The sequence below is a fragment of the Acanthaster planci genome, linkage group LG08 (assembly GCF_054643075.1).
Source record: "Acanthaster planci isolate LZ-2023a linkage group LG08, COTS_SCS, whole genome shotgun sequence".
Taxonomy (NCBI): Eukaryota; Metazoa; Echinodermata; class Asteroidea; order Valvatida; family Acanthasteridae; genus Acanthaster; species Acanthaster planci.
The window spans coordinates 7,795,031-7,818,099 of record NC_141784.1 but is presented as its reverse complement, the minus strand read 5'-3'; the positions used below and the strand labels follow the sequence as shown (position 1 = coordinate 7,818,099).

The 23,069-nt window shown below is 38.5% G+C and overlaps 1 protein-coding gene across 2 annotated transcripts; it reads right to left on the bottom strand.

The window, feature by feature from the left end:
- Positions 1-1,400: 1,400 nt before the first annotated feature.
- LOC110978082 (guanidinoacetate N-methyltransferase A-like) lies at positions 1,401-14,653 on the bottom strand. Of its 2 annotated transcripts, none has more exons than XM_022232762.2 (6): positions 14,502-14,653; positions 12,945-13,157; positions 9,796-9,941; positions 5,780-5,843; positions 4,821-4,999; positions 1,401-3,847 (listed from the first exon to the last, which is right to left on the bottom strand). In XM_022232762.2, exons 2-6 carry the CDS (start codon positions 13,120-13,122, stop codon positions 3,710-3,712), a joined length of 705 nt encoding a protein of 234 aa, XP_022088454.2. In that variant the 5' UTR covers positions 13,123-13,157; positions 14,502-14,653; the 3' UTR covers positions 1,401-3,709. The 2 variants fall into 2 exon arrangements, with proteins under 2 accessions (XP_022088454.2, XP_022088455.2); XM_022232763.2 differs by lacking the exon at positions 14,502-14,653 and adding an exon at positions 14,292-14,495.
- Positions 14,654-23,069: the final 8,416 nt, after the last annotated feature.

Here is a 23,069-nt window from a genome sequence, read left to right as displayed (position 1 = left end):
CCAGCGTTAGTGTGGGTTGCATTTATCATTGTTCTGTTTGTTTTTATTGCTGTTGGTGGGGGTGGGATGGGGCGGGGGAGAGGGGTAATGAAGGGTTGGCTCTTTAAAATTACAAATGGAGTATAAGAATTGAAACATTCAGTTATGCTGTCTGTATAAACAAGATTTGAAGATTTTTTTATGAAGACAGTGACAACAGGAATTTTTTTGGCAGCATCATGTAATATTTTTGGGTTATGCAACTTTGGAAAATATGTTAACTTGACATACAGCACAGGTTGAGGCAGTTGTTTTTGGTGAAAAGTCAGGTGAAGTCTGAACTTGTGTGAAATTCTTTTTTGCCATTTCTGTTAAAGCAGTAAAAAATAATTTCCCGTTAAATTTACATACACTCTCAAGCTGAAAGGAGAATTGTGTTTTCAGAATACAATAAAGCTTTTGAAAGGACAACAGTGAATCCTTCCTGCCTTCTGTGGTCCCAAGTCAAGTGAGTTTTGTGTGCTTCCTTGGGAATAAGTCTGAATGACCTAATGTAGAATGTGGGTCAAACAGTATGAAGGTGTATATAATGTCAAAGGTCATCTTTAGAGAATTGTGTTTTATTAGCATATTGTGACTGACATGTTGACAATTGAACAACCTGTTTAAGAGACTTTTAATAGTTGGAGAATATGCCCTCACATTTTTCTGTGATATGAATGGTGTGTTTTATCTTTCTTACACTATTCCTTGAGCAACAGCATAATGTAAATAGATACCATGGAATTTGTTAAACATAGTATCTTGTCATTGTTGATTTCAAACTTTTACTTTTGCGTGTTGCAAATTAAGAATTTTTGACTTGCTCAAAGTCAACACAGGACTTCTGAGAAGCAACTTAAAGTCAATTTGAAGTTTTCTGGTGTTGTACTTTTAAGCGGTAGATTTTTTTTTAGAATATCCTACGCACTGTACAACTGAACTGATGAGGTCATGCCTTATCTGTGTACATGATCATATGAAAGTATTGTATATCGCACAATTTTTTTATTCATCTGTTTTAGTCTTTTGCAATGGGTGTTTGTGTGATTTATCTATAGGACCAAAAAAACTTTGAATTTTTACAAGGAAGTTTTTTTGACTTACAAATGTACAGTAACTCTTTTTCTGACAGAAGTTTACATTTACTCACATGTATGTAACACGTATCTGTTTAATATATAAGCATGTTGACTGGCTATTGAAGGTTATTTTAACAGTAGTATGTTGGCTGTCATGATGTGGACCCAGTCTTCCACATCTCACTTTTTATAACCACCAGTTGGCTTGTTTTACGCCAAGTCTGTATTATACGCAGTCTTTCATTCACTGCAATACCCTAAGCTGAAATACACCTTACAAAAAAATCCATACTCGACACATTCTGACATGTGCAATTAGTTTAATTCAATTCAAACAATTCCCTGAATATTTTAAAGGAAGCCAAGAGTCTACCCAAAATGTGCAATATAGATGCCACTATTTTGTCTAAATAAAACATTTTCAGAGGGAAGAACCGGTTAATAATGACTTTGTCACCTTTCTTTCTCTCCTGGCAGAGATATTATAGACTTGAGAAAATATCTGATCCCCAACAGCACTTGACAGATTTCCTTTCCTCTGTCTTCTGTCAGTGCCCTTCACCTTTTTTCCAAAGACTCTTTCCTAACCAATTTACAAAATCTGCGAAAATTTTAAGACAATTCCTGTAACGTTTAATTTAAATAATGCAGGTTTAGTTCAATGTACTAGTAATTAGTATTGCCTAAAAATCCCCAAAAAGTGGACAGAAACTCTCCTTCCAAGACACATGACTATCTTGTCTTCTGATGCCAACTATCACTAGATTAAACCTTTTCTTGTCACTGAAAGTATCTCTACATGTGTTCAAGAAAAAACTGCTTTATGAAATGTCTTATGATTACTGGAATACGGTGCATATGCCGACACACTTTTCCAGCACAGCACTTCTTTAAGAACTTCTTCAAGAACTTCAAGGGCTTAACTAGTCAAATTGGAGTTGTCTCTCCTTTTGGGTGGTGCGCGATTAAGAATTAAGTTAGTCCACTTTATACGCTACATTCGTGGAATGCTATGACCTTTAGAATGCTCCAAGTCACTTTTTGTACTTAACTGCCGTGCTAGAAAAGTGAGTGAAATTCATAAACATGACAAGTTTCATTTAAACATTCATTCTCTATGAGTGCGGCAACCTAAAAAATGACAGTCCTCGGTGAACACTGTGCATGTTTCACAGATTAAATGTTACGGTTTGAAGCATCAAAGTCCTTTCTGCAAGCTTAAGGTGCATCAACCTTCATGGGTAGGGGTGATAATGTGGTCATTGTAAAGTGTTTCCTTTCAAAATTCACTGCATTACCAAAAGAAGCAGTTTAGTCATTTTTGTTCTGTAGGATATGCACTTAAAATCCTTCATTCTAAATATAAAACATTTACTTGATAGAAAATTAAAAAGGACATCTTTTGGCAAGAAATACGTGTCTGCAGTCTTTTGTAAGAAAATACAGGCAGTTCAGAACCCATACATGTAGTACAATGATTTGTTTTCAGTGTGGATTCAAGAAATGGAGTAAAACAAAGCTGAATGCCAGGAAATAGTCAAATTTGGTTTAATAATAAGAGGTCCTTGAAAACTTGGCAGATTACCTTGTTACAAGAGGAGCCTTGTATTATTAGGAATGAAATAATGAAGAACAAAGTTCGGTGTCTGAAAATGTCCTTGTTACAAGCAGAATGTATTAATGGTGTTCTTATTAACAAAGTTCGACTGAAGCAAGAAAATACTTAATTGTATTAACTAAATGTGTTGGCATTCATACAACCTGTTAGTGTTACAGTGTCCTGATCCACAGCAAAACAAGCTGTTGTGACTCCCCTTTTTGCTATCAAATACACATACATGTACAGTATGCTAAAATTTCATTGAAAGATTATTTCAGTTCATAGAGTTCCACAGAGATTGGCAGGTAGCCAACCAAAGTTGAATGGCAAACAAGAAACAGAATTTCCGACCCCCGAGTTCTCACTCTGTGAAATTCACAAACAGCAGCAAAACAAATGGTTGCGCCCCAGTAACCATTACAAAAGAGTTTTCATAATCCCAATAATGAATAAAGCTCAGTTTGACCCGATGTATTTTTGGCAGGAAAAACGTATCAAGGGTTACAAACAACATCTGTACAGCTTTGTAAAGACCAACCATGGTGTGAAAAGTTCATATCATTTTGTCTCAGCAGTGCATATAATCCTGCTTCAACACACAAATGTGGCAGTGAGGCATTGTTAATAATAAAACAGCCAAAAATGTACACTACATTTCCAATTCATAACATTGGAAAGTTCTTAATCAGCTCAAACCCCTTTTGAAGCAGCATTTGCTGAACCTGATTTTTTTAAAGGCAGCTTTTGTTTACTGAATTATTTCTTCATAAACTCTGAGTGGTAATATGAAAATTCTTTCATCAAACTCAACCTCTTCCAATTCAGCCACAATCCAACAGATCTCAAGCATAATGCAGTCAATGACAGACCCAAACCCTGAATTAAAATCGGGGGAGAATTCTTCTCTCCCTTGACACTAACCACAACCACCACCACCAATTAACAACACCCATAAGTTTAATGGACACTTTCATTCAAGCCGACCAGAATGAAGGGAGGGTCAAATTCCTTACTTGAGGATGATGGGTGCAATCATGACCTTGTGGGAGTAGTACTTGCATCCAGGCTCAGGGATAATTGGAAGCAACTCCGTGGTGATATTCTCTGCCTTGAAGCCGGCTTCAACAATGTGGGGCACTTGGGTCTCCTACAAGGAAACATGCAAAGTTTAGATTTTAGACAAAGATTTTAGATTTTAAATAAAGCAGAGACAGGTTTTGCTCCATGAGATGGTCATAGTTGAGAGCACTACTATGACTTATTCACGAGGGTTAAAAATAATACATGCGTTCACTTTTGTTTTGAGTGTTTTTTGTTATTTTGGAGGAGGGTTAAAGAGTCTATAAAACACCACAGGAAAGCACCTATTCATTATTTATTAATATAATACTGGAGATGCATGAGGTTTGAGGGAAAATATAGACTCCACACCATCTTTGCTAGATTTCTGAGACTGGTTTCCATTCAATTTAGGTAGGTATTTGTCACAACACATTAAGCTGGAAGTCTCCAGGTGAGCAACAATTTTTTTACAAAATTGCATGAAGCATCTCCCAAATTCGACTATGTTTGGTGTAAAAAAGCTCTGACAGAGTATAACACCTAGCAATGCACTGTTCTCCTCACAAGAAAAAAAAACTAATCTATCATTTGTCCCCTCACAGCTCTGGAATGAGGCCCTACATTCACTGACTGTGCTTGCTTTTTCTTGTGCAAAGTTATGCATGACAAAACAATGTTGAAGAGCCAAGTGACTAGGTCATGTTTTGTCAGTTGCCAAGGTAACAGCTCAACACAAAAAGTCACTAAACTGTTTTCCTCTGCTTTTGCAATGGATGTTTCAAGTCAATGAACGTTTGTGACAAGTCAGTGTATTGAAGTAACACCATGATAACTGTGTTACACTTCGGTTCTCCATGCGTAATGACAGGCAAAAGATCACAACCACTGTAGTATTATTAATCAAAAATACAAGACTCCGAAGTCCAACTTTTGTCCAAGCATTTGGTATCTGCATAATGCCATCACTGTAAATAGTTTGTAAAGGGTTTTTAAAGCTTTATTGCGTATATCAATACAGTCATATGAACTGACGCGAGTAGGGAAAAAATCCCACTGACCTTAAACATGACCTCTATATCTTGATACTTTGATTTCATCCATTCGCCCCAGGATGTCAGATTGCAGTACGTCAGCACTCCACCTGGTTTTAGCAGCCGATAGGCGTGGTTCTTCAAGAAGGGGAACTGGTGTGTGTGCCACGTGTCCTCTGATAATGGATACGTGTCATACAGAATCCCTGAGGAGACATTAAAAAAAAAATTGCCAAAAAGTTCAGCAAATTTTAGCAGCAAACGTCCCTCCTTGAATGATAGCACACTGGTGACTGGGTCAAAATAACAATCACACAAAACGCTTCCTCATTTTAAAGAAAAAGTGACAGCCCTGCTGTCAGAACTGATGCGGTTTGTGTTTGGAAAAGAATCACAGCAAGTCTGGAATAGGTCATGCAAGGCCAATTTTTCTGTTAATTAACCAATTTAGTGACAAACGCGTTCAAATGCATCTGCATTGTTTAAACCCAATGTTTTAAAAGTGGTGTTTTTTTCCCTCTTTTGTTTTGAAATAATTGTTTCTAGTTGTACTATTTCCTCTCTTCCAAGAATCAGTACTTTGAACTGTGTGTGGTACTGTACATTCAATGGCAAACAAGAATTTTCTTGACAGTCTGGTAGACCTGTATATTCACACTTTCCAAGATTGGAGTCAAACCAAAAAAAAAGTACCAATTTGCTTTGTGCAATAATAAAACCTCAGCAAATATGATGCCACAGTTCTCACCTGGTCTTCCATAGCCTGTGGCCCAAGCATGGCCCCGTTTACGAATGGAATTTTTTTTGCGGGGGGGGGGTGTTTTGTTTTCTAGGGCACTGCTCTTTTTACCATTTGCCAGTTTTAGTACAGATGACTTTTTTTTCCCTCTTACACCTGTGAACACACAAAAAACTCTCTTAAGAGAGAGGACAGAGTAGGACTATTTTTCTGTCCCAAAGAAGAGAGTCTGTTTGGAACTTATTACCATCAAATTGCCCATCCTTGAGGGTGGGAACCACTTCTTCCCACATTCCCTTCAGTGGTGTTACCTAGAAAGAGAAAACCACAGTAAAAAGTATCACACAAAATCCTCAGTAGAGAAATGTAAGATTTAAGTCCAGTACAGTGCCCTAAAAGTTGAGTCCCTAAATTAAACAAAGTGGATAAGAAACAAAGAAAAGCTTAGCATTTTGAAATAGTGAATACAATACATCAGTGCTGAAGGACGTGGTCTGCTAGTTGTCACTGATCCAAATTACATATTGTACATCTGGCTATCTTTAGATTGGCAGCAATTGCTGGTGACTGGAGATATTAAACCTTTGGACCTATACATGTTAACACATAACACACTGATGATTACATGCACAGGTGCAGCACAAGCTCCTTTTCAAAGTAAATGAATCCCGACCCTACAGGACTGCAAAAAATTACCCAGAATTTGGAGGGATTGAGGACCGTTAGGGTTGGATGTTTTGTTGATTCAGTAACCAAGTTGCTGCGCATGTCAATTTCTTCTTTGTTATAAAGATAATCACTTGCTTTTGGGCATGATTAGTAAGGGGTACTGCAGCATACCTATTTCTATGGAATGAGTTTTTATGTATGGCCTTTGACAGAAGTGGCAAGTTTCTTTTGCTGTCCAGAGTACTTTACCCATTTTTATCTCTGTTCTTGTGCTATAAAACCCCTATTACGGCCGCAAGGTCAAGAAACTCTGTAGGAACGAGAGCCATATTATGACATCATCAAATTGCTAGATTTGTTTGCTGCCTTTATTAACACTTCTAACTCTGAGCAATCTCGCTGTGGAACTGAACTCCCAAAATGACGATTTTTATAATAGCAAAGAGAAGCTGCCACGTTAGTTAGTCATGATATGGGTAATAATGACAAACTGCCTGTTAGAAAGACCATTTTACATAAAAGCAATGTGACTGATCTTTAAAGACTCATTAACTCTTCTCTCAAATGAAAGAAACCACAAGCACATCTGCAGTGGCTGATGAGAAAAAGCTTGAAATAATGTTGCACAATCCACTGAGAAAGTATCAAAGTGCAATGGATTCTAGAATTCCCATCCCACAAAGTGGACTGACTGCAGAATGGTGCAAATGATAAATTATCTTAAAATGTTACTGCCAAAATGGTTCTTATCCTACTTTTGAAATTGCAGCAAAAATACGCTGTGAAAGAATAGGGATGAGGAAAGGGGCTTTTTATTAATGTGTATTCAATAACTACTCTTAAAAAACAAAATAAAAGCAAGCTGGTTTCTGGAACAGGTTCTAGCACCAAACTTGGATAAACATCTGCTGCAACGTTAAGTATGCATCACGTGGGGACAAATATGAAAAAGTCTCTATGCTACGCCCATATCGTGGTTATAATAATGGAGTCCAGGAACTAAGTACTCATTTCTGTCCCAGGAAAAGAAAGCAATTAGAATGGAGACAAATTAACAAAACGCAGATCAGACTTAGGGACTTTTTTCAACGCAGTTTTTGGACTTATGAGGTATCGGACCTATGAGGCGTCAGAATTACGAGCTGACCCAAAATCTACAATTACAAATGTACCAGTACTTTTCAGAAGAACTTGTTAGAAGGTTTGTGTCTAATCCTAACCCCAAGGGTGTATGTAAAATCATAGTGAAATCGGAGGATTAAGGACTGTTTCACTGTTAGGACTATTGGTGCAATTAACACAGAGAAAACTTGACACAAAAGCCTACATGTAACACTGAACACTTGCTGATTACAGGTGAAGAGCAAAACAAGAGAGGAACAAGGAAGGGGGGATTAAAATTAAATAAAGGTTCAAGCATTTGGTCTGGTGATTAAATGCCAGTCAAACCCTCATTGAAGTGGTCCAGTGGATCAGTCAAAACAATTGTCAACACTTGCACTTTAACCATCAAAATGCCACTGACGACACGTGTCCACAACAATGAAGTGTGTTCAATTCCCCTGTATCACATCACTTTTTGCGACACAATATCACATTGTGCTACACACTTTCTAATATAAATAGCTCATGTTACAATGCAAAATGCACAGGGATTTCTGATTTCCACACTGCCTTATATGCTTGAAAGTTATTTGACATTAATACACATTCAGCTGGGCACACTGTCCTTTGAAATACACTTATCAGTCTAGAGTATTGCCATATATGGGCATAGTGACCTTTCCCTACTGATAAAGCAATTTTTGTCTAAATTCAATTTTAAATATCTCAAATTAGCAATGACAAATTTTAAATGAAATCAGTACATACATGTTTTAGACCTTCTAGTTTATGTCTGCAGTCAGAGTTTTTTCCCCAGCCAATCACATTTTTGTAAATGAAATATTTTGTTAGTGGAAAGTGGAAGTGGGATGTGTTGCAAATGTGAAATTAATCAAGGAAAGAGTAAAAAAAAGGTCTACTGACACTGGTGATGGATACTTCGTTTTGGACTAATGTACTTATGCTTTTACAGAAAGCACAGTGTTTATGTACTGCCATCTGTTTGCTGGTGAGCCTACACAAAAGGCCAGATTCTTTCAACCACACAATTTAGATCTTCAGAAAAAAGGGGGTAAAATACAGCCATTTTTATTCAATTTTCAGGCACTTCAGGTATCAGGAACCCACTGCCATCCCTGATTATTTTAGGACATTTTTTCGTTTTTCTCTTAAAATGATTTGAAAGACAATTTGAAGAATTTGTTTCACTGTGTTCCTTTATGTGGATATTAAGTGATTTCACGCAATTATATTGCCCAAAAACTTGGAACAAAATTATGCAACTGCTATGCAAGCAAAATATTGCATAGCAGTGTTAACTATGCAAATACATATTTTATGGAAATTGGACACACAAGACTGAGCACAAATGGGCATCTCTGTCCAGTCGTACAAACGTTCTATTATACAGTGTCAATTACATGTTTTGAATCAAAAAAGTTAGAAGACCAGACGTTTCGATCTTAGCATATCTTTTCTCAAATGCAAAATGAGACAGATTCTGCGAGGAACTGCATTGCAAACGTCTGGCCCTCAACTTTAATTTGTACTTTAGGTCTCTGTAGGCAGCAAGGCCTTTTACAGCAGCTTTGTATTACTTTTCTGGAAATTGGGGGAAATGGTGAGAGAAGTTTGGATGTAAATCAAGAAATATCTTGGAATAAAATGCAGCAATAATTGCGTCTTTACTCATATATTCAACCACCAAATTGGTGTGGAATTTCTGTTAGAGATTTATTTTTGCACTGTGCAGCAAATACAAAAATAGAGGACCAGTCAAAACCTTGGTGGGCCAGTCAAGATGTGGCTCTACTGGTCCGGTCGGCCAGTCATAAAAAAGTTATGGGGAAACCTGTGTCTCTTAACATTGGCTACGCTAGAGGCTGTGACCACAGAAGTATTGGAGAAATTGTCCTCTTGAGAATGCATCCAGGTTGCTGACTGCCAAGTCCAGACAATGATCCCGTTCAAAATTTCACGCCTTTCCCATTCACTCCTTTTATTCGACCGATACAAATCACTGGAATACAGATACCTCCTTCTGGTACTGGCCTCAGCACGGGGGCTGAGTCTTAATCTCAGTCATAATTATGTACAATATTGTTTAAGGAGAAAGTCCTACTTCTTTCTCAAAAAGAGAGGCGAGTACTGCATTCGATATACATGTACATTGTATGTATCCCGCGTGAGATAAAAAACCCACCATATTGGCAGTAAAATCTTTGTGTAACTTATATGTACATTCTGTTTAGTGCAGTGCACCACTGGTCAAGTTCTAGATCCATAAATTGCTTGACCCATTGACCTCTGGTGGCTGGCACACAGTTGAGTCCAGTGGCAGTGGATCAATACAATATCATGTTTGGATAGCCCAAGTTGGTCCAACACGTACATGCATGAAAAGTTTCACGTCTACAGCTGAAAGTCCATATCCTGTTCATTCTGACTTCAACGTGAAAAATGAAAATTAAATCTACCCCACGTACATACCTTGTGTGGTTGTTGCTCGGCCCACTCTTCCAGTCGTTGGAACACGCCATCATTGCACTCAATAATGACGTGTTCCGTGATATTCTGCTCTTCGATCTTGCTTGCAGCGATGGCCATGCCAAATCCAATCTCCAAGACATGCCCACCTTTTGAGAATGAGCATTAATAGAAAGATATATTGACAACATATAACTACAATCAGTAATGCAAGGAACACAGACTTTTAGTTTCTTGGATGGATACAGGGCCTCAAGTTTCCAACTCTACGTTTTAATTGGCCCATTACTTCCAAAAGAAAATTTCCAAGTAAAAGTTCTAAGGCAACATTTAAAATGAGCAAACTCGTATGCTTCCAACGATCCTTAGGGTCAATGGCAAAAACTTATAGTGGTAGATGGGAGGGGACGGGTACATCATGGGTGTGGTAAGGGGGAGCAAAGGGTGTACTTCCCCCCCATAAAAACTTGAGAAATAAGAAAAGGGAAGATGGGGAATACAGTGAAAGAATTGAAAAAGAGATGAATTGATAAAATAAATTAAATAAAAATAAGTTTGCTTGAAAACAGCTCAAAACTGACTCCCTCCCACTCAGGGGTCAACCTCGGAAATGAAAAAGGATTCTTAAACGGGGGTATACACCCACTGCGGGACTAATAAGGAAAATTCTGTGTTTTTTACAATGTACATGCCATCCAGTGTCTAGTGGTTAACTGAATGAATTTAGTTCTAAATTGAATGCGTGAAAGTACATTTTTTGATACCTGCAAATGAATTTGAGCTGAATAAAACACAATTAGGTAGAATGCGTAATAATGAAGTTAATCTTGATTTTTACAAAAGAGGGTGAACCAGAGACTACACGAGATTCCAGTGACACATTCAGGGTAATAACTCACAGAGATATTGGGCCTGAAATATGACTTTCACACCTCAACTTAAGGGAAAGAGGCCAACGAGAAACTAACCTTACAAAATAGTGGAAAGGGAAGGACGGCATGTACTCTCTGACTCGCTCTTTCCTTTTTTTTTTAACCCTAACTCACGAAGTGTAAGCAAACACAACAATAGTGATGCTTTATTCTTGTAAGCCAAGGTGAAATTTAATATATGTAACTGTAGACATGTTAATCTTCAACTTTGGACTGAAAACCACCAAATTTCACATGAAAACAAAACGTTAACTTTGAACATGGCTTGAAAAGTCAATAGATACCAATTTCAATGTGACTTGAAGGAAAAGATCTCCCGATTGTTAGTTTCATGTTTGTTAATGGACAATCATGTTTGCACTTTGTGCCACAGAAAGTACAAAATACCATATTTTGAAAAACTTGAAGATAATAGTAAAACATGACAAATAAAAGATGCCCATTATACAGAATGGGAGAGTACATGTACATACAAAATAATATGAGAAGTACATGTATGTTCCACATGACTTGTACAATTGTACATAATTTCAAACAACATATTACAGATCAGCTTAAACCCTGTTTCGCTCAGCGGTCTCTCAGGCACATCCTGTAATTATGACAATGACATTTCGATAATATGGTTGCAACATATGGTCATTGGAAAGACAGGCGAATTCTGTGATCCAAACCCATGAACAAATCCAAAACAGTTTCTGTTTTGACGACGTGCAACGATGTGACTGCACATGTGCAGCTGGAATCTCATGCAATCTCTTCCAATATATCAAAATCACCTTTTATTAAAAAGAACAAACAAAATCCCCGCAAACAAACGACCAAAACTAATTTCTGAGACTAGATGAACTTTCTTTTTTTTAATATCTGTGTAAAAAGGGGCTTGTAACAAGCTTTCTCTCCTCGGATGATATGATTTTTGGTGTGTTTACGTGTACACAGCAGGATTGGAAAATACACATGTAGATGGTCCACCTTCAGCTGTTGTGTGATTTATTAACAATTATACTAATAATTTATTCATTTATGAAGCACAAATTTCATTTATATATGTTCAAATGTGCTGTACAATGAAGACATTAAGTGTGGAACAATGACTGTACGGTAATCTCCCACCATAAAATGCAATGCATCAAATTGCATGTACCAACCCAGCATATCCATGTATAACGACATGAACATGGTACATGTGGTTGTACATGATAAGCATCAGGGAACACACCTGGCTTAACCAAAAACTATCTTGATCATAATCAAAATGAAAAATTTGATAAAATATTGTACTTTTTCTCTGTTGGGCTCATTTTAGTGACTAAAGCCAAGCAACTCCTTGTGCTTAATATGGTGAACAATTTGTTGTAAGAGGGTAAGGAACAGTGTGACATGTCAAAATGAGTTAGATAGAAATTTGGTAAAGAGGACAGGTCTATATGTATGTTGGAAGACAATCAGTTGGTCAGCACATTGTTGGTTGGTCAAGTCATCTATCTTGCCAGCGTAATAGTATACACTATTTACTTGAATGGTTGTCTCTGCATTCATTCCAGAATGTTTGGTAAATTTCCTGATTCCTCTCAAACTCATTTCATGATAACTTCATATGATATACATGTATATAAAAAAATAAATGAATTTTAAAAACTGACTTTCATTTAACTAGAAAAATAGATTTCTTTCTGATTTAGGGAGCCCTTTTTAATGTTATTGCTCTCAATTCTGACCCAAACCTAACCCTGGTTTTGGCTCCCAACCTAAAAACCCTGTTTTTTTCAGCTGACCCCTTCTACACTATGACAAGAAGAGAAATTAAAGACAAAGACACTCTTATGTGCAATTTTTCCCCAAGAATTTTAGGTCGTTTGGGTCAAAAAGATACGAGAACCATGGAATAAAAAAAAGAGTGCCCTCATCTTTGATTTATTCCTTTTGAACTGATTACCTATGCTGGAAGCCTTATCACAATATTTCATTTAAATCTGGCATGCAGTGAGCCTTTGTGCTTGACTGCCCGACTGTCCATTCAGCATGAAGTGTTAGTAATATTCAGATAATATTGTGAAATAAATGTAAAAGTACTACACAAATGCTTGGAAATTGAGAGATAACAAGAATTTTAGATTTGATGGAATTTTAAAAACTATTCCTAACAGAAATCACCACTTTTGGGACTAACTAACAAGTCATGGAGAACAGTGAGCACACAGAAACATTACCCAGTACCTTTGCTTGCAGCAATGGTGGCTAGTTTGTGCATGTACGGCGTCTCCCATCTCTCCATGACCGGTTTACCCATAATCTCCAGATGTGCGTCCGTCTCATCGAAATTGGCCCCAGCATCCTTCCAAGAGGGTGCACAGTCCTCCTTGTTGGCAAATATCCTTGTGTCACTGACTGACATGGTGATGCTGGACACTGCCAATCCTAGTGATGATGCTGTGAATGAGATGCCAACAACAAAACACATGGATACTACAGTGGATATGTCAGACAGCATGTCTCAAATTTTAAAACGTCAGACCACAATATTCTTTAAAGAGTAGTTACATGTAGGATTCCAAAAGTACATTTTTTTGCAATTTTTATGAAAGGGGTTCCCGAGGTTGGTAGTAACTGCACTTTCGCTGGTTCACAAACGACAACGTAATGCACACCTTACAGTCACATCGCTACCAACAAAATGAAAACTCCCCACCAACATGGCTCTTTTCCACCGATGAGGAGTTGCTTCTGCTCAAGGCAGATTCCTTAATATTAGCATAATATGAATGAAATACAAGAAGTCTTGTCCATCTCTTAGGCAATATACATCCGACTTCTGTGCAAAATAGTGGAATACCCACAAGTGCACGAGCTGAGAGCAAAGTCAAACCAGACAAGTTTCAAAGCCAACTTGTAGGCAATCTAGTGATCTGGACGCCACAACTTCCTCAAGAAAACTAAAATACTGATCTAACTGTTCATTAGGCAAATTTCTGGCTGTTCTCCTCCTTGACCACGTTGACAGACTTGGAGATTGCCCGAAATCTTCTGCCTGTAAGATGTATTACGTGCAGCAGATATCAGTTAATCTTTAAATCACTGTCGACATGGTCAAGGACAAAACTCCAAGGAGAACAACCAGACATTTGCCTTGGAGTCGGACATGTACATGTATGTAGGCCCTATCTACCATAGGCAAAAAAAAGGTATTCTTAATAGGCCTAGGCCTGAATCGGATCAGCTGAACTAAAAAAAAAAAGCCTAAAATTGGACAAGAATGCAAACTGAAAATAGCGTGGATATAATGACTAGAAAACCTTTGGCCACAGTACAGGCCTTGCCTGTAACTGACCATGGCCCATGAAACGGTTGATGTTCAACTGGGCGCAGTCGGATCATCCATCATCGGAGGATTAGTACGGTACATACATGTACATGTAAATAGTAGAGGCCTGATATCAAATCTCGAACTTAATTTCCTCTTTTCAAAACATGCTAAGCGCCGTAAATGAGAAAGAAGTAGTTATCGACTCATGGTGACAGGATCGTGTCATAATAATGCATGATCGACCGATCGCACAGACCCACCACGATCGTACGTGCCCCGCCTTTGGCAAGTTACAAAGCCACACAAGCGAGTAGCTCTTGGCCTGGCCCAGGTGGACTCCTCATAAAGCAATGAAGACTGACGTCCAACCTAGGCCAGCTTCAGGCCTGTTACATGCAAATAAACTGCATCCCCAATACAAGAAGGAAAACTTAACAACATTGTAATAGTTGAACTGCCCCACAGCTTACCAAGCTTTGAACTCGACGTAGGGCCGACGAGACTCGACAATGAAAACGAACAAACTTCTGCGAAAGGCGGCGCCGCGCGCAGTGCAGGTGACGCGTGAGCGCGCGTGGCTGCCGTGTTATTGTACACATGTACATGATATGTACGTACGTGTGTACGTGTGCAGATGTTCGGAAGAACTAGTTATTACTTTTTTACGGAAGTGTATTGGTGCCAGCGCACAAAAATATAAAATATAAATACAAGACAATTAGTAATAATTCATAATAACGAATTAGCAGTTGAAAATAACAGTAATTCGAAATAACGAATTCGTTTCCAACTGATTTTTCTGGTGGCACGATTGAGCTATCGTATTTTATGTTGGCTTGGAGGTACCCCATTTCGTATAGACACTCTAGACTACCTCCATGCCTATAACTACGAAGCCTAATTCTGCAAATGAAGTATAAATTTTCAGCCTGACGGAAATTCGTTTTAACAAATTACTAATTCGAAACAACGAATTACTAATTCATTTTTAATGCGCTGATCCACAGAGCACTAGATGGCGCTCTTTATTTTCTTAACATCAAACAGAGAGATGCCAGATGTTATGCGCCCAGGGCCCTTGGAATCACAAAAATATATTTATGCGATTAAGGGTGCACCCACGCAAATAGGCAGGAAAAATGTCGGGCAAGCTCATTAATAAATGTTGCACACTTAAAATATTCTATACTAGAGTCCTGAGAGCCATGGAATTGGGGAATTGAAGAAATATGGCACTGAACCTCTGGCTCGGACTCTGGGCTTCCGATTCTGAGCAATTGAAGTTGAATGCAGTGGGGCCGAAAATGGCACCATTTAGCTGTTTTGCAGAAGGATGCATTTTCAAAATTTCTATTTTACCGGGCAGTGAAATTTCCTTCATTTTAAGCATGGTCTGCTTTGAGTGAGAATTTCTTAAATATTCATCGGTTAAGCCACTAAAAATTCACAGAAAAAATGCTAAAGGACATGTCGGACATCATTTTGCTGTTCAGCTTGGACATCTCTAAGAATTGTGAGTATTTTTAAAAAGATTTTGAAATAAAAGGATTTATCTGCGGTGTCTATGGGACTTTACTTTTAGGGGTGCACCCTTACACGTATGAATCCACGCAAAACAGCGCCATCTGGAGGCTCACAAGTAATTCGTTATTTCGAATTAGCATTCGTTATTAAGAATTAGTAATTTGTTGAAAGGAATTAGTAACCCGTTAAAACAAATTAGTAATTATTTAAAACCAATTGGTTATTCGTTTTTTCAAATGAGTAATTCTTTATTTTTAATGAGTACTCGTTATTACGATTTAATAATTCGTAATTAGTAATTCGTTATTTCGAATTAGTAATTCGTTAAAACGAATTCCTCTTAGGCTGAAATTTTTTACTTCATTAGCACAATTGGGCTTACGTACGTAACACATCCCCCCTAGATATATGGAAAGAATTCCTGAAATTCCGGTACACGTATAACAATGACCAACACAAGGGGGGGTCTTTCCGTCCCATGTCTTGCATCAAATTGTTAGCTGCGGGATTTAGATGTTACGCGCCATACTAAATTTTGTGACTCAAATTAGGTAAAAAAGTCTAATTGAGTCACAGTATGTCGTTGAATAATTACCTTGAGTCACTTTGAGTCACATGGCGGCGAAAGCCGGGGGGGGGGCTTAAAGGATATTTTTCCGCAAGTTCATTTATTCGAGATAATCTCCCGTTCGTTCCCGTGAGATATTTAAAAAGAAACACTGTTAATTCCATTTTTGGAAAAAACTCGTTTTTACAAGATAGGCCTATATTATTCCAAGTTCGTTTCTTAGGAGATTTTTTTCGTTCGTTTTCCTGACCTATATTTTTGAAGTTCATTTTTGTAAGAAATACATCCAAATCGACAATGTATAGGGTCTATCTCATGAAAATTAATTTTGAAAAATATATGTCATAAAAAACAAACTTCATGAAAAACATACCGTCGAACACAGATAAGAAAAGCACTGTTAATACAAGGTCATATTTATAACAAGGACAATTCCAGGTCCCATTTTTTTATTTTCTTTGTTTTTCCATTACTGATAAGGTAACTATTATAACAATTAAGGTAATTTGTGCGTTGAAGTCCCAAGGACCTTGTTAAAACAGTGTTCCTCGTAAAAGCGATTTGTTTCCAAAAATCAAATCAATGTTGCTAAATTTAGATCTCATTAGAACAAACTGGAAAGTGTATGTCTCGAACAGACAAACTTTTGGAAAAACTGTATCTAAAAAGACGACTTTTGTCCGAGACTCGAGAAGGGTGGATTTCCAGAGAGCCTTGGCTGCCCACGGACTACGACATCGCGAGTCAAGGACGGGTGGACCTAAATCTAAATAAGAAAAGAGAGGGCGCTATTTGGAAGTGCTGTTCGAGGTATAAAGACAATGTGGCGTCACAGACTGCTGAGATACCGAAGCGTATTGCTGCTAACGCGAACAAATTATTCTATCTCGTAACGATATAGTTATCTCGTTTATAAGAGATATCTACGTGTATGTTGTTTAAACGAGATACTATTAAAGTCGTTTAAATGAGATACAAAGTCACTTACACGAGATTATAAGTCGTTTAAAAGAGATAACAAGTCGTTTAAACGAAATAATAAGTGGTTTAAAAGAGACAATACGTCATTTAAACGAGATAAAATATTTTTTTCGCGTTGGCAGCAATAAGCTTCCGTACTGAGACTCATTAATGCCATCAAATTATTATCTACGGTATAAGTTTCTCTGAGATATACTCATGGGTTCGAGTTTAGCAGCATAAATTTTGGTACCCAAATTGGCATTGATTCTTGTGGTTAAAAAGAGGTTTTTTGAATAGCTTGAAATAATTAGAAGAGTAAGACATTCTAGGTGGTCTCCACTCGCGAGAGCTATCGGTATAGTGTCATTTTTTTCAGCGCGTGAATAAGAGTGGCGCTTTCATACTGTCAAAACCTTTCCATCAGGCTTGGCCGGGCCGTTGCAGTCTTGGCCACTTCGTTGACTTTGCACTTTGCTTATTGACGTACTCTCTGTAGACATTTTTTGAGCTACGTCACAAAGCGCAATTTTGCCAATTAGTGGTTGGAAAAACCATGGCTGGCCGTGAATACAGAACCAAAAGAATAATTCACAAAGTGTTCACAAAAAACTCATGAATAATTCAAGAACAAAATACTAAATGCTTCGATCTGTTTAATACTAAAATAAATGTAGCCACCAAGTCAACACCAACAAAACAAAATGTGCATTTTAGTTAAAAGTTGTTGTCAGGCAAAGGTGAACTTTCTGTAAATTTTAGCCGCTCATTCAAAATGGCGTTTAGTGTTTGTAAACAAAATTAATGAAGGAAAGGACATCACTGAAGAGGCTGCAGGTAAGAGGAAGGCCTCTATCTCTCAATTGTACAAATTCCGGATAACTATGGACCAGGAACAATGCGGCCTACTCTATCTTTTTATCGTTCATCGGTGAGAGGTAATCGTACATGGAGCACGCAACATGGAGTATTATGCAACACCAATTTACCAATCACATACTATGTTAAAAAAAATGTATGAACAGACTGTGTTCATGTGTCGGCCATCTTGAATTGAAAGTGAGGGTAGCCTTTGATTTTGGAAACATAAGTGTAAAACTAAAGCAACGAAATAAAAGTTCATTACAAATTAATGGCAGTTTTTATTTCAAATAATTTAACATTTTTACATGTTTTAAGCCACATTTAAAACTACTGAACGTGAGGCTTGGAGCCCCCCAAATAGCCTTACACCAAACCATTTAGCATATTACATTTAATATGACATATTCAAGGAACATGACCGAAACCAGATTCCCATGAATACTTCCTATTTGAGAAATATTTCAATAATAATTACGAAGTTGCAACAATAGCCATATCTGTGCGCTTAACATGAGACTAAATCTTAATTTGTAGCAGCGAATACCGTAATGCACAGTCTCATAAAGTGCACAGCACATAAATTCATTTCAGCTAATTAGGTTAATGGATCTCTCCAAGAGCATCTCATAATAATGGTGTACGGATTCAATAGCACAATCCTAGCGCTGTTTTCAGCAGGTTGAAGCATTCGACGGACTGACAGTCTGCATTTCAATTGAAAGTCTGAATTTGCAAAGTGTTTTTTGGGGGGGGGGGTGCTTGTCACAGTAGGGAGCTGATCACAGGCCCTTTAATATGCCCAAAACCACTAGGCATATACCTTTAATGGTTTCATGTTGCTATTACAGTTTACCAGGAATTTGAAAATATATTTACCCAATTAAAAGTTATCGTGGGCCGTTGAGGAGGAGTTGGTCCTTTTTTAAATCATAAATGTTGACACTTTATGTGACTGATAATTCCGAATGTAATAATGTTCACTGAGGGCCTGTGGGTTTACGTCTTGTTAGTATGGACATAAATACGGGGGAGGGGGTATATATCCCAGACTTTTGAGATGTGGTACCCTAATGAACCATCCCCCAATACTTTATGATGAGCAAAAAAATTAAAGCAGACTGTGAAGAATTTATAGGATTTCCCAACGACTAAAAGGTTTTTGATATAATAAAAAGGAAAACAATTTAAAAAACCATAAATAAATTCTGATGTAAGATTCTGCATAAATTTGATACACATTACAGATGTACATCCATGAACATCGAAGCATATGGTGTAGCCTCCCCCCCCACTTTTCAAATATTCCATGGCCAGGTTAGGTTCCCCCCCGTTTCCCCATCTCTAATCCCTCAATCTACGCCACTGCTTGTTAGTTTGTATCCTCGACCCTTCCCCCTGAAATAGAGTCTTCTCCCACACTCGATTTACAATCCATGTACCCGACGGGTGCTTGAGTGCATGGCACGGGGGCAGGCGACACCCCCGTGGATAGGGGAAAAATCGCTGCGTGACAGTGTCCGATCACGACTGTTTATACAGTCGTATTGCCCCATGGAGAACGAGCAACATTAACACTTTAAAGAAAATATCACCCAATCAATAGATTGGGATATTGTGGCCACTGGGAGCCGTCCTCGCGTGTGCTTTTGCCCTGGTGATCATTTTGACACGATTCCTCAGGGGTTTTAATTCAGGGATAGAGTGTCATTAAACCATGATGTATAGAAGATGATTATGTTATGAGATAAAAAAATCGAGACTGCGACAAGTAAATCATAGTTTTATTCAGAATAATGTGTGACAGCTTTGGCAATCGTTCGGGTGCAGCTGTTTCATCTTTGAAGTGAGTGGATAAAAATATCCATTCCGTGGCGTATCCATGCAGGTTTTGGGTGGGTATGGGGCAGAATAGATTTTCCCCCCGAAAAACTATGGTGCTAATTCTTTCACCAAAAAACGAGTTATCACTTCCCCCCGTGCCTGTAAATTTCTTAAACAAAATACAAATGAATAAAAAGTCCCCCATCTCCTAGATACGCCCCTGTGTACACTCCAAAGGAGGTGAACGTATGCTGCGGAACTTTCACCTAAGAGTGTATAATTTTTGTGGAATATTGAACGCCCGATGAGCCAGTTCAGTATTTTAAGAAGGCAAGATCATTCAGGAATAAAACAAACGCGAGTCCGCGAAGGGCCGTCCTGATAGGGCAGACCCTGCACCCGTGTCCGACTGACCTTTGACCCGCTTTGTTGTGGGCATGCGCTGTTGGAATACCAACTGGTTTATTGTTAAACGTGTTTCAAAATAAAAGAGGCCATTGGATTGTGCCAGATCTTTCCAATTATTCAGATTTGGCTTGCAATTGTTCACATTGAATTAGATTTTTCGTTTAAAGTCAGCATAAAAATTTATAAATTTACAAACAAAGATATATCCATCAAATATGAATAGGCTATGGTCTGTTATGAAAAGCCCATTGACGATGACAACCTCCTAACGAATAACGTTGAGAACTGTTCTACAATCGCAGTACATATTTCACACATACGCTCACAAACGGTGACTGATTATACGTGAAACTAAAGGGCTTGATATTCCGTCTATAATTACCAAATACAGGCCGTCATTTTGTCCATGAATGACTTTTTCTGGTACATCAGAGCCAGAACTCAGGAGTTATATACTTAACACTGGGGCAAAGGTAGCTTTCACGGCATTGGCAATTACATAATTACACAATTGCTGTAAAAATGCAACGCCACAGCACGTGTCATCTATAGGTAACATCCGAGCATACGTACTTCAGCTTCGACCTACACGAAAAAGACGTGCAGAAGAAGCCAAAAGTGTGACATAGTTTCATCTCCCAGATTACAGCCAGCTCCAACAATTGTATGAATTGGCTTTCTGATGCTTTTAAGATACCAGTGTGTCGCAACGACTATGGTATTTGTCGACATCCCTTGTTGTATGGAGTACAGATTCGGGGGACTGGTGCCGAACCAATCGACGATGATAATTCTCTCCACAAACCACTCGGCACGATTTGCCCTGGCAATCTCCATGTCCACCCATCGTACAAGCTCATTTTGCCGTATTTGGTGATGTATTAAAGAGCATGTGCATGATGTCACGCGACTATACCATTATGCACCTGTGTCAATAAGGAATCTTTGTTGAACAAACAAGTAATTATACAAGCCTCGCTGGATCCTTATCTCTTCTGTGGAAAAAAAGAACATTAATATTTACATTTAATCATAGAAGCAACATTTCTTGGGTTATGAGAAAATTTTCCGAATAAGAATCATGATGAGACATTCAAACAGCTCATTAACATCTAGGATTCCACACTGTTCGCATCTTGTTTTCTCTTCCAAAATACCCAAGGCCTATCCGCCTGAAGCAGAAACACCCCTCATCGATTGAACACAACCATGCTGGTCGGGACTGTTCGTTTTGTGAGTAGCGACACGACCGTAACGTGTGCATTTCATAGACGTTCGTGAACCAGCGAAGTGCAGTTCCAACCACCGCAACAAATAAATTCCTATAGATAGCAAATAATAAATTCCCATACTTCACAATTATTTCAAAAATACTCACAACTCTCACAGGTGCTTAAGCTGCACAGAAAAACGATGTTCGACATGTCCACGTTCATTTTCCTTTCAACTTTTGGGGGCTTGACATTTTGAGAAGTTTTCACCTAAAGCAGACCATCCTAAAATGAAGAAAATGCCCCAGTCCAGAAAAAATGCCCCTGCAAAATATTGAAAATCCCTCTGCAAAACGGCCAAATAGTGCCTCTTTCGGACCCGATTGCACCAAAATTGAACAGAATTGAGCCTGGGCCAGAGGCTCAGTGCCCTTTTTCTACAATGTCTTAATTTTATGGCTCTGAGGACTCTCTAATATAGATTATTTTGAGTGTACAACTTTCATTAATGAGCTCGGCCGACATATTTCTGGCGTATTATCGTGGGTGCACCCCAAAGGAGCCTCAGTTGCTAGGGAATTGCGCCCTCTCTTGGTCCAGCTCAGGACTCATACAGCGTACGGAAGAGAATACGTCACGTGCACAGTGTAAAAGGCATGGGTTTATATGTCTATGGCATCAGCGCAAGAACCAGCGCGTGAACGCGTGTGTAGTCCATTCGTTTGCATTGACCATTGATCTCCATCATAAAGTCTTTATAATGGAGATGAATAGCACTAACTATTGATCTCCATTACACGGAGATCAATTGCACGACTAATTTAGGGCGTGGTTCAAAATGACGTTCGCGCTTCGGTACTCTATGTACAGACAAATCCGACAACAAAAATAGACTGTATTCGCGGTGTCCCCAATTTCAGTCGTATTTACGAACGTACAGTATAAACTTGAAACCCTTAATGGGATGGTACCAGGTGAGTTTGGGGTCGGAATGAAATCGTAGAATATAGTCTGGTTCTCTGAATTTAACGTTTTCAAATAAATACACTACGTGGGGGATATGACTGAAATTGGGTCCCCACGAACTACGGGGGTCATCCTGTTCGCACGCAGGCGGTGCGCGAGCGAGAAATTCCTCCTTGACCAATAGGCAGTAGTCAGTTATCGAAGTGCGCGCCCAAGCTCAGGTTGGGACAGCTGCGTGAGTGTAAACGACCACTCAGAATGGCGTATCAGGGTGCACCCTTGTATTTAGGCCAGAAATATGTCCGCTGAGCTCATTAATTAAAGTTATATACTCAAAATATTCTATATTAGAGGGTCCTGAGAGTCATGGAACTGAGGAATTGAAGAAATATGAGACTGGACCTCTGGGCCGGACTCAGGGCTTCCAATTCTGAGAAATTTGGATGCAATCGGGTCCGAAAGTGGTACTATTTGCAGAGGGATGGTTTTTCAAAATGGCTACTTTTCTGGACAGGGACATTTTCTTCATTTTAGGGGTGGTCTGCTTCTGGTGAAAATTTCTCAAAAATTCATTGGTCAACCCCCTGAAAATTGAAAGGAAAATGAAAGAGGACATTTGGAACATCATTTTTCTGTGCAGCCTGAACACCGGTGAGAGTTGTGAGTATTTTTTAAATAGTTGTGAAGTATGGGGATCTATCACTGCTGTCTATGGG

Coding starts and splice junctions, on each gene's coding strand:
- LOC110978082 (XM_022232762.2), bottom strand. CDS start 13,122: ATGTCAGTCAGTGACACAAGGATATTTGCCAACAAGGAGGACTGTGCA. Junction 5,000..5,779: donor CAAGGATGGGCAATTTGATG/GTAATAAGTTCC, acceptor ATGTCTCCTCAG/GGATTCTGTATGACACGTAT. Junction 3,848..4,820: donor ATATAGAGGTCATGTTTAAG/GTCAGTGGGATT, acceptor GTTTCCTTGTAG/GAGACCCAAGTGCCCCACAT.